Source organism: Solea senegalensis, linkage group LG7 (genome assembly GCF_019176455.1).
Source record: "Solea senegalensis isolate Sse05_10M linkage group LG7, IFAPA_SoseM_1, whole genome shotgun sequence".
NCBI lineage: Eukaryota > Metazoa > Chordata > Actinopteri > Pleuronectiformes > Soleidae > Solea > Solea senegalensis.
Genome location: NC_058027.1, coordinates 3009554 through 3021604, shown reverse-complemented (window position 1 = coordinate 3021604; position 12051 = coordinate 3009554). Strand labels below are relative to the sequence as shown.

Sequence of the window (12051 nt, the reverse complement as noted above, 5' to 3'; positions counted from 1 at the left end):
CGTCGTGCGATCTCGTTTCAGCACTCGTGTCCCTTCAAAGGCACTGGGAAGCGTGGGGATTTCAGGGTGCGACTGCAGGGATGACACAATCTTTGGACTGGGTGGAGCCGTGCAACCAGAGCAAATTCACTCTTTTTTTTCCTTCCCGAACACCAACGTTTTCAGTGTGTTTGAAGCTGGTGAACTGAGAGGCTTTGTTCACACAATTGTTGCCATCACAGGAAGTCGGACATGTTTTTATAGACCGAACGAAACACAACCATTCACAAAGGATGTGCAATAACTTATTGTACTTTAATCACACACAAATGTAACACAAGCATGAGTAAATTCATACACTCGTTTTTAGAAGACAGCTTGAAGCCACACGTAAAATTTTCACGAATCAAGAGGGGTAACACAACATTTAAAATACAACGTTACAATGTACCACCAAATAAAATAACATAAAAAAAAAAAGAATGCTTGATAAATTGTCTCAAAATAAAACATCTAATTAACACTTGGATTTATTTCCGCATGCGCACAACCGCACACACATTACTCATATACTGATTGTCTGACTTCAGTAGTATAAGAAAATGAGAAAAGTGGCCGATGACGTCATCAATCAGACATGGACTTACTTATGCAGCATACAGGAAGAGGACGCTTTCGAATTAACACTCATTTAAAACAGGTTTTTTTGAAAAGGAAAAGAGGAAAACATGACGTGGAGAAGTTGAGAAACTGTCGGCACCTTTTGTGTAAACCTGAGCTCCTGAAGGCAAGTCGGCGACGTGTTCAGAGGAACGGTCATTAAAAACCAGCTAGAAGATGGACAGCCATGTCTGTCCTGATATACAATACTGCAGCAGTGCACGTCCTCCACATGGCTCAGTGTTAATTAAAAAGCCTTCCTGGTTTGGCTGGACCCTGCGGTGCAGATTTGGGCCAGCGGACAAAGTGGAAGTGAGTAAAATGAGAGACAGTGGGATGCTGCTGAGGTGGGTGATGAGGAGGAGGAGGAGGCGGGGGCTAAAACTTTGAAAGCGGAGCCATGACAGCTGAGGGGGAAGCATGTGTGAGGCATGTTTGTTTTGCATTTACCCCTCGAGCGCAGCTGTGTGCACTGTCCTTTTTTTCCCAGAACACCGGAACACAGCAGACGCCCTCGCGGCTCGCCCTCCGTCCAACCCCCCAACCCCCCCCAAATGTCCACATTTGTGTGGAGACCCAATCCCTTTTGAGATCGGTGGTCAAGATCGTGCACATGCCTCGGATTTGGAGCGCAGAGAAGACGTGAATTTAATTTGGACGACTTGCGGGTGATTGGCTGTGCTGACAGGTCACGGCCTGCGCTCTGCTTCTCTTACCTGCCCAGAAGGACAGCGAATGTGGTTCAGTTTAGAGAATTAGCGACGGTCGCTCTGCCTGAAGGTGTACCACAGGGTATCAGGTTTAGCTTTTCAAGACCATGAAACCCGCTGTTATGCTTGGAGCTTAAACCAGACCACGGAAACAAAGGGAGAACATGCACAACCCTCATCGCCTATTACCTCATCTGCTATTCCTGTCACTGGAGGAGGCCGTAACCACGGGGGCGAAAACAAGCTTTAGTTTGTGAATATATAAATGATACGAGAACATGGACATGAGGAAATGTTTGAGGTTCGGAGAGATGATGCTTATCTCTGGTTAAATTGAACCTCGACCTCATCTCTTTCCACACAGAGACAAACGCAAGACATATTGCTCCAAGCTCAGATAGCAGTAAACAGGAAGCTCCTTTACTCTGACATGTCAGTGGTCGTATTAAAACGGGTCAAATATTGTACATGGTGTTTAAAGACACAACTGCAGTGCGGCGGCGAACGCCTTCTGCTCGCCCTACTTTGACTGGATTAACCTTTTCGAGGTTAATAGCCGCAATTGGGCTCCGGTTGCCTCCAAGTTCACCTCAAGGACAGTGAACGCAACACGGTACACATGGCACAAACCCGAGAACCCACAAAACCAACCGGTGCACCAACGCTAACTGATTCCAGGAGGTGAGTGTGTTGCACGGCGACGCGACGACACACCTCTCCGCGCGTCGATGTGGGGACGGCGTCTTTTTGTGGGCAGCGTTTTTTATAAAGCCACAACATGATAACACAGAGCTCAGCTGACACTGAACTTCCTGTTTGCAAAATAAATGATTAAAAAAAGGAATTGGAGTCAGTCTGAGAGTTGGGGGTGGAGGCCCCTGAGTCTGGTTGATGACGATGCTCGTACCTCCACATGATGGGAGACATAGGGTGAAAAGATGGGGGTAACACCTTGCTCCAACTTCCAGGACCAACACACAGACACAAACAACCATTAACTGTTCATTTAGAGTGTCCGATTAACCCCTGTGGAGAAAACCCCAGTCCCTGGTTCCCCAAAACTGGGTCTTTTTTTGCTGCAAGGCAACAGCCCTTACCACTACTCCGCCGTGTGACTGCGTCTATTACACCTCAAAGGTTCAGTGTGTCAGAATTAGCGACATCTAACGGTGAGATGTGGCTGTCAAATTTAGATTTGAACCTGGAGGAGTTCAAAATATGCTGTACAGCCTAGAAGCACGGCAGACTCAGTCATGACTGAGTGGTCCAGCAGAGTGCGCTGTGAGCGCAGCGTGGCCTTAACATCCACTATGAATGACCTCTTGGCCCATCACAGGAAGAAAACAGTGGTGTGCTGTTTGCTGTGAAGATGGAGGACACACACACACACACACACACACACGGTAAACCTTCGTCCTGAGTGGACAACCGCGGCGCCAGAGCATCGGAGACGTAGCGTTTGGAAGTGTTAGGATACAAACGTGTGTCAAGACGTTTAACAAAGACCTCATGGGATTAATGGTAAGGAATAATAATAATAATGTTTGGGTTATCTGAATATTCTCAAAAGAACATAATATTGACTTTTGCAAAACCCCATTGTTCTTAGTTTGCGTCTCTTTTGCGTCAAAAGGAGAAAAAGATGCTGTTTATCTGTTGGAGCTGCTGCAGAAATATAAAAGACACACAAAGTATGTTCAGTTTCTGCCAATAAACCCCCTAAACATTACATATCACTGGACCTTTAAGGTCCGCGTTAATCTGGTTCCATTGTTGCTGTCGCGAGTATCGATCTGTCAATCACTGTCGCGTCAAAGGTGATTGAACACTGACGTCCTTTCAGTGCTTCCTCTGATTCAAAGGTGAGAGCTGCTGCTTTTCCCCCTGTTATTTCTGGCGGCTCACACTGACGAGTAGGCACTTGGAAATGCACAGGGCGCAGTCACGTCCACTCAGAGTCTGTCCTGGTGAAAACAGCCCCGGAGAGCAGCAGGCCTGCTGCGCCCCTGCTCCCACGCGCGCCCACGGACACTTCCTCCTCCCTCCTCCGTGCCTTCCTCCCCCTCTCTCTCTCTCTCTCTCTCTCAGGCCACCAGGTGCGGCAGGTGGATCTGTCTCTGGTGACTTTTTTTGAGTTCTGCAGTTGCTAAAATACACGCATGTTTGTGAGACACGCGCTGGATATAAATGCTTTTCGGTAACTTTATCCGAGCACCGACACGACTTCAGCGAGGCACGTGCGAATGCTGATAAAGGCTGTCTTTTACAAATAATATTTACACGGCACAAAGCTAAATGTGAATTTTTAGTTGTGGCAGGGCAAAGAAATAAAAAGAAGAACACTCCAAACTTTAAATAACAAGGTAAAAAATAAAACAGCACCTGAACGTGGAACTACAACAGAATTTCCTGTATTTTAGCAAATAAGTGCATGGATTTTTTTTTTTTTCTCTAACTTTTTGACTTTTTCCTGTACACGGCAACATCCGCCTCCCGCTCCGCTCGCTGCAGCCGCCAGAGCTGCTGAGACGCGGCAGAATGAACGGCGCCGCTGATCTTACCAAAATCGTTTGTCTTCATCCGTCCGTGTGTTTGCATAATTATTCTATTGCAACATTCATAAAGGTAGTCACCGTTGCCCGCACAATTCTCTACTTTCGTGCCATGGTAGGTTTGTTTCAGCCTCTAGGGGGGGGTGGGGGGGGGTCAACAAGTTCCCCCATCCAGCATTTACTGACGCATCATGTGGCCCAAGATATGGCTGCACTGTGCTCTTTGGCCTTCATGCGCAAGGCCGCGATACTGGACGACTTGCGGTCCGGGTCCATGTTGAGCTCGTACGCGTTGATGCCGGCGGCCATGCCGGGGGACCCTCCGAACAGGCTGCCCATGTGAGCCTGCCCCACGTGACCCCCGGGGCTCGGCACACCCAGAAAATCGGACACCCCGCTGGCAGAGTGGGGGTGAGGGGTCATGCACGGGGTCACGGTGTCGCAGGGAACCACACAGCCCGGCACGGGAGACGCGGCGCTGCTGCCTCCGATCCAGGAAGGGTTCTGGATCTGAAATGGTAATGGCAAAACAGAGGGGCTGTCAGGGCCAAGTTCTACGACATCTGTTTATCCAGCAGCTGCATGAATCGTTACTAAGCAACCAAAACCTGGGCTCTGCTGAATGATGAATCCATGAGAATAATAATACATCAGCTGATTGGTTCATTCTTCTCACATGACTTGTCGTGGTTAGCTCTCTTGCCTTTGCAGCAAAAAAAAGGTGCATTGCTCGATATCTTTTGTGCTTAAGGATGATATTAGTGAGCTGTAGAGCTGTAGAGATTTTGATACCTGCTGAATCAAAACACATAACTTTATGTGACTTCCAGGAGTGCTCGTTCTGTACCTGTGCGTAGTTCTCAGGTCGTGTCAGCAGAGGCAGCTCGTAAGCCGTGGAGAAGTGCGTCCGGACCTGCTGCATCTGACCGAAGCGCTCCCTCTTCCTCCATTTCGCCCGTCGGTTCTGGAACCAAACCTGCACAGAGACAAACGTCTGAACGTGAGATGTCGTCCGTGATCTCCTCTGAGAAAACTCCGAGGTCGCGGTGAGACGAAGAAACTCTGACCAGGCCCGGAAAAAAAAGATCTCGTGCAGAATTGCTAAAAGCCCGAGACGGAGAATATCAGACGTGATATCTGCAGCACATAAAGCTGTAGTGCGTAACTTCACACCACAAGCTCCCTCTCAGTGTTTGGATCTCATGTCGACCGGTGGCCGTTGTTCTTTGCGTAGTGGTTTATATTGTTTGCCTTCCTAAGGCCCGCCCTCAAACAAAAAAACCACAAAATACAATATTTTTGAATTATTAAATATGTGTTTTTGCTTCTTAAAAAGTGGTGTTTGAAAATATTGACACAAATGAGAGAAAACTGAAAAAAACACGCCAATAGTTTTGCATGCAAACAAATTGCCAAAGGTTGCACACTGCAGCTTTAATGTATCTCAGTGTATGTGTGAGCAGTTTCAGTCAAAGTTTACGTCTGATTGTAACCGGGCTGATTGTGGCACAAATTTCAAAACAAAGAGACTTTTCTGTCGCGTATCATGTCTCCAGCTCTTTGCTCACACTTCACTATAGATCAGTGGAGGCAATATGGGAAATTGAAACGCGAGACGGGATTATAACTGCGGTTTGTTTGCATTTTCCTTTTTAATTTCCTGCGGCCTAAAGCTCGGGCTTTGAGACGCTGTCTCCTCCTAAATTAAAGAAGCACACACAGAGCAGCGGACGTAATCCTTTCTGTTCTTGATGTTTCCAAACGCCGTTTGCCTCGCTGTCTTCACAGAAACCCCGAATGGATCGCAGAGTGTCTCTGAAATTAAATAGAAATGGAGTTGATAGGTTTTAAACGAGCGAGTATATACATTTCAAAGGCTCGGTTTTGGCAGTGAGGTCGCGATGTGGGGAAAAAAAACCTCCTGTTCCTCCGCTCACTATTAGCTTTCCTGTCAACGCCATCAGAAACCAAAGGATTTATGTCATTTCCAATAGTTGAGCTCAGCAGGGACGTTATTGAGGGACAGGGTTGACACGATGTATAGGGAGGGGGTCAAAGTTGAATATTTGTTGTTCAAATTTACCATAAACATGTCATTTAAAAAAAAAAAAACAACAACAACAACATAAAACACAAATAATAAAAAATAGTTTAAAACAGTTTTAGCCGCTCTGCTCTCTGGAATTCACTACCACCCAAATGAATCACTTCCACTCTTATTATTGTTGTTATTATGATCATTATTATTATTATTAGTAGTAGTAGTAGTAATTTAATAATAATTTAATAATTTCAACATTTTTATCTCAGACTTTCGACTTTTTATCTCAATTATGACTTTTTATCTCATAATTTCAACTTTTTTATCTCATAATTATGACTTTTTATCTCATAATTGACTGTTTTCTCATAATTTCAACTTTTTTATCTCATAATTATGACTTTTTATCTCATAGTTACGACTTTATCTCAGACTTTCGACTTTTTATCTCATAATTATGACTTTTTATCTCATAATTATGACTTTTTATCTCACAATTTCAACTTTTTTATCCCATAATTATGACTTTTTATCTCATAATTGACTGTTTTCTCATAATTTCAACTTTTTTATCTCATAATTTCAACTTTTTTATCTCATAATTTTGACTTTTTATCTCATAAGTATGACTTTAAGGTAAGAGCCTTCCCTTAAGTACAAAAATATGGCTTTCTCTATGGCAGCAAAAACCCAAACCGTTATATCTTTAGTGTCCCTGGTTGAGTTTCAAATGTGTTAAAGGGTGTTTGAAAATATGCCAGAAAGCATTTTTGTTTCATGTCTCAATATACAGTGAAAGCAAACAGCTCTCATCTGCTCATTCTCTCGGCCGTTTGCCAAGTCTGTTGGCGATTATACCGGGAGAACATATTTTTGTGTTGCACACACTGCATTGTGACAGTAATTGGTAAAGACCTTGACAGCTTAAGTAGCTGGTGGACTTTCAATGAGGCTTTATTTATGTTACAGCCTCGGAGAGAAAGAGCAGGGAAATGCCAAACTGGCCCCAGCAGGAGAGCTGTATGAGCCCCAAAACACTTTGAAGTATGAGAGCGGCTCAGAGGATTGATAACCCGCCTCTGCTGTCACTCATGTCAGCTTCCATACTAAAGTCAAACAGAAATCCAAGGTTGAGCCTGGCTTCAGTTTTCCAACACTCCTACACCACTAATAATATCAGGGAAACACCTCTGACCACTGTTGTACTTCATTAAATGTAAGTTTGTTCCCTTTTCCCCCCCAAAGTCATCATTTCACGTTTCTCATGTCCATTAACGGTAAATCTAGGACATCATAGAGGAATATATCAGATTATAAGACGTCTGCCTTTAATCTGCTTTACCCAGACTGGACTCATTCAATTCTTTTTTGTCTGTTAGCTGTACAGTAATATAAATGTATTATTTTCTTTTTCTTTCATTCTTAATTACCTCGACCAGGGAGGTTCTGCTGTTGCCAGCGCCTGCCTGTCTGTCTGTCTGTCTGTCTGTCTGTCTGTGAGCAGCATTACTCGTAAAAATGCAGAACAGATTTTGATAGAATGTCAGAACATCTTACTAAAACACTGTCAAATTATGTTTCACATTGTTTATATAGCTTGTTGTGGCCAACTTACAGTCCACAATCACAAATGTATGGAAGCCCACTTCTGCCAGAAAATTTTCACTTTATTTAGACTTTTTTCACATAATTTTGACTTTTTTCACATAATTTCGACTTTTTTATCTCATAATTTTGACTTTTTTTCACATCATTTTGACTTTTTTCACATCATTTCGACTTTTTATCTCATAATCTTGACTTTTTTATCTCATAATTTTGACTTTTTTTCACATTATTTAGACTTTTTTCACATCATTTTGACTTTTTTCACATCATTTTGACTTTTTTATCTCATAATTATGGCTTTTTATTGTTTGCATCGTAAGCTTCTGAAGGCTGCTGTAGAAACATGAAGTACAAATATATATATGTAGATATATACGTATATATACACATATATATATTTCTATGGCAGCACAAACTCAAACAATGTCACTCGTGAAGTGATTATTCACCTAACAAACATACTACATAAGTAGTATCTTCATTTTCTGCAAACCACCTCCCTCATTACACACTGGACCTTTCTATGGTCCAGTGTGTATCTATGGAGACGACTTGACTTTTTTAACAGGAAGTATGTCGTCTTCTGTCCTTCACGGATCAGGTTTTCCTGCCATTTCATCTTTGGGTCCACAAACCCGCACTGACACCTGTGTTTTCTTGGTGTCGGACGCTGTCTCAGCTCCGCGAGATCTCTGGACTGAAAGAACTGCGAATCTGAGAGATTAGATGTTTTTGAACCCCCCCCCGACCCCTGACCTCTGACCTTTATATGTATCTGCAGTGCCTGCTCACTCAGATCTCTATTTCCTTGCTCCTTTTGAAACCCAGAGAGGAAAAAACAAACACCATCAGAACTAAAAGCTGAGAAGCGTCTGGTATAAGACCACACTTCTCAGGATTATACATTTTTTTAAAAAAACATTTAAATGAAAAGGCTTTGAAATTTCAAAAGTTGGAACAAAAATTTTCAGCAGCAGCAGTAAAAGACTTTTATGACGTTTTATGGCTGTCTTTTTCTTTTTTTCCCCTCTCACTCCAGATGCAGAATTCAAAAGCTGCGAGTGTTTTTTTTTTTTTTGCGTGTGAAAGAGTTCCATTCGACTGACTGACAAGGCGTCTCGCGTCTTTTATCTTTTTAAGGCGAGTGTTTGAGAGGGCCGCTGGGAGAGAGGCGGGCGGCTCCGGGGTAGTCGAGCATCAGCAGCAGCAGCAGAGAGCAGCAGCAGTGGAGCAGGAGCAGCATACCTTCACAGACTGCAGGGTTGAGTTATAACCCCGTGGCTGCGCAGACTTCCTGTCTTCCACTGCAGACCTTTTCTGGCCACCGTTGCAGCTCGTTCGTGTAGAAGATGAGCTTTAATTGACTGCATCCATGACGATGAAGCACTTTTAGCCTCCTTTTAATCTAAAACATTGCCATAGATATTGGTGACTTGCTTAAAGGCCCATGGGAAAGGTTTTACACCTACCTTGGAGACCACAGCAGGGACACATTCTTGTCTGGGCAGGACGTTAATGAAAGAAAAACAGAGAAAATCCCGAGGCTTTAGCGGTGCACGCGTGCATACACGGACACCACACATACACAGAAACACGGTGGAGGTCTGATCTCTGCATTACGGCAGTCATAACCCATTTGTTTGCTAATTAGGCCCCGAAGGTGACTGTAGGAAGGGCTGCGTTCAGCGAGGGGCAGCGAACCTCACACCTGAGCAGAAGTCGGCTCCGAACGCCGTGGAGAAGTGGAATGACGAAAGCTGAGGGAAAGCCTGCTCCCCGAGAGCGGCACATATGAGGCCCAGGCAGCTCCCCTGGGCCCCACTGGCCTCTGTTAGCTCCCACTCCCCCACTCTCACCCCATGACTCCCACATTACCAGATAAATCTCTGGTGTTGTTCTGTGAGTGACGTTATCTCTGCAGTGCCGCAGATGTTGAAGGATCCATGAGATTGTGTTATTTTTGCACGAAGAACTCCTCTTACTTATTGACTGGACGGTCATTATATGAAGTTATTGGCAACCGCTCTTCTATTATTGAAAATAGAAAGCTTTTAAATCAAACTCAATCTGTTGTTTGTTGGTTTGAGTTCTCTTTCTCTTTTTTTTTCTTCTATCAGCTGGTTTTGTTTTTCATTTTTTGCATATTTTTCAGCACGGCGTTCCCGCTTAAAGCTGCATTGTGTAACTTTTGATGATGTTGTTTTTATTCCGCCTCTTAGTGAACAGATAATAATGTTGGACCAGGATGAGGGAGCGTTTGTGTGTATACAGCAGCAGCACAGGGATGGGTGGGGTTAGAGGCATATTTGGGGGTGTGGCTTTGTGTTTTCTTAGTAGCACAATGTTGCAGTTGCTGTTACAAATCGCGATGTCACCGGGCGACACAAGTTCTGAAGAGCCACGTGGAACTTTTAAATATAAACAAATACCGTCGTTATCGTTGTCCAGTGAGTTCACACAATCAGCTCCACACAGCTCTCTCTGTGTTCCTCAGTATAGCGGTGTGTTTCGTTTTCATGTCTGTGGAGACATTTGCCCGGAGAGTCCGGTTCGTTTGTGGGCGTGTGAACGCGCAACCGAACTCCGATGTGCACCAAAGAAGCGAACTCTGGTCCGCCTAGGTCTCGGTTCGCTTCAAGGGAACCAAATGCAGAAAGCGGACTACAGCGCAGGGCATTGTGGGTAAACACAACCAAAACATACATAGTAGAACGATAGCTGGGAGAAATGAGCCCAGTGTTGCAGCGTATGTGTCGTATGTTCACATAAATCGCTTGGATTTAATGCAGCTCCATGTTTTGCTCTTATGTGGAGGAAGCAGAAGCTTTCTTCTCCTTCAGTAATTCTTGATGCAGCGCCACCTCTGGCGAGGAGGGGAAGGTTCTCCAGGGAAGAAACCCGAGGTCAAATCAGAATCACGGTGTGGTTGATAGAGGTTCCACACAGGATTGTGTGAACTTATCTGACTGTGGTTTGAATCAAACAGACATTTTATATATATATACATATATAAATGTAAGAATTACACAGTTAAGGACTTCTTCCTTACCTGCACACGAGCTTCGGTCAGGTCTGTCCTCAGTGCCAGCTGCTCCCGAGCGTAAACGTCAGGGTAGTGCGTCTTCTGGAAAACCTTTTCCAGCTCCTCCAGCTGGTAGCTTGTGAAGGTCGTGCGGTTGCGCCTCTTCTTGCCCTTGTTGCTCTCGCCGCCATCGCTTTTGTCCAGAGGACTCGCCAAGTCGGCGCCCGGCAGCCTGTCCGAGGACGCCTTGACGCCCTGATCCTTCACAGCCAGGTAGCTGGTGTCCATGCCCGGTGGGTCGGAGTCTGGAGCCAATTCGGTGTCGGTCAGACCTGAAGTGTCTTTACCTGGAGAGACGGGGAGAAGAAGGGAAAGTGAAGGTCAACGCGGTCCAGTTCAAAGACTATAGGAAGGGTAGGGACCAGAACTGAAATCCCTGACAGTCCTCAGTGGATTTAGGTAAATGTCTAAATGCTTTGTGAAATGTTGTCAATACCTTCCAGCCAAACATGAAAATACAGGGAAAGTATGAGAGTTATTACAAAAAAGTTGTGTTATAACTTGGCTCCGGGAGACACAGTCACTCACGTTCTGTGGAAAGTAACATAAGATAAATGTGCGTAATGATCTACTGCCACTCCTCGGGATTTGGGCCGCATAGCACAGTGAACTGATGAAAGTCATGTGTGTGGATCCTCCAGATGAATTAGACAATAAAGTACAAGGGGAAATCTGTTCATATTCAGACTTCAAAGGTCCTTAACTCTCTCTTTTTAGTGTCTCAGTCAAAGCATTAAACTGTCTTTTTGACGTTCGGGACGCGGAGTTTCAAACGTCCACACAGAAATGCACCTGCCATATAATTCATAAAATCTTTCAGCCCATACGTAACAGCTGCTGTGACTTAAAAATCGCTGTGATGTTTCTAATATCTCGTGATAATCAAGTGAATAATAGAGTGGCTCATTAGCCAGTTCCCACCAGAACAATGTTTTCTTATCTCCTGCCACGTCGTGAATTACACGTAGTTTACTGTGGTGATTGAATGTCATTGATGTAGCCATCACTTCTGGAAAAGCACGCGAATAAAACACTGAGCTGCTGTCGTGACGTTGTCAGAGGACGGACTTCCTGTGCCATTTCGATTCCACGCCCTCTTTTCCACTGAGAGGCGGAGTAACAGCCTTAAGCGAATCTTGTGAAGATTCACCCTCAGATTGTCCGTTATTGCTAAGGGGAAACTTGGACTTAGTAAGGTAAACTTAGTCTGATATGAAAAACAGCGTTGTTTTAGTAGTAAATTTCAGCAAGATTAGAGCCCTGTTGCTTCCCTCTGTGTACAGCCTATGCTAAAATGTATAATGCATGGATAAAGTGGCATAATTGAAGAGTAGAGCTGAAACAATCACTCAATTAATCCATTATTAAATGAATCGTCAAGTATTTGGAGAATCGATTCATCGGTTGGAAGCTTTTTTT

General features: G+C 44.4%; 1 protein-coding gene across 1 annotated transcript; it reads right to left on the bottom strand.

The window, feature by feature from the left end:
• Nucleotides 1-3429: 3429 nt before the first annotated feature.
• On the bottom strand, nucleotides 3430-11712 carry alx4a (ALX homeobox 4a). Its single transcript, XM_044030782.1, has 4 exons — nucleotides 11640-11712; nucleotides 10600-10919; nucleotides 4749-4877; nucleotides 3430-4411 (listed from the first exon to the last, which is right to left on the bottom strand). Exons 1-4 carry the CDS (start codon nucleotides 11710-11712, stop codon nucleotides 4091-4093), a joined length of 843 nt encoding a protein of 280 aa, XP_043886717.1. The 3' UTR covers nucleotides 3430-4090.
• Nucleotides 11713-12051: the final 339 nt, after the last annotated feature.

Coding starts and splice junctions, on each gene's coding strand:
- alx4a (XM_044030782.1), bottom strand. CDS start 11,712: ATGGCACAGGAAGTCCGTCCTCTGACAACGTCACGACAGCAGCTCAGT. Junction 10,920..11,639: donor ATTCGCGTGCTTTTCCAGAA/GTGATGGCTACA, acceptor CCGTCTCTCCAG/GTAAAGACACTTCAGGTCTG. Junction 4,412..4,748: donor GACCTGAGAACTACGCACAG/GTACAGAACGAG, acceptor TTACCATTTCAG/ATCCAGAACCCTTCCTGGAT.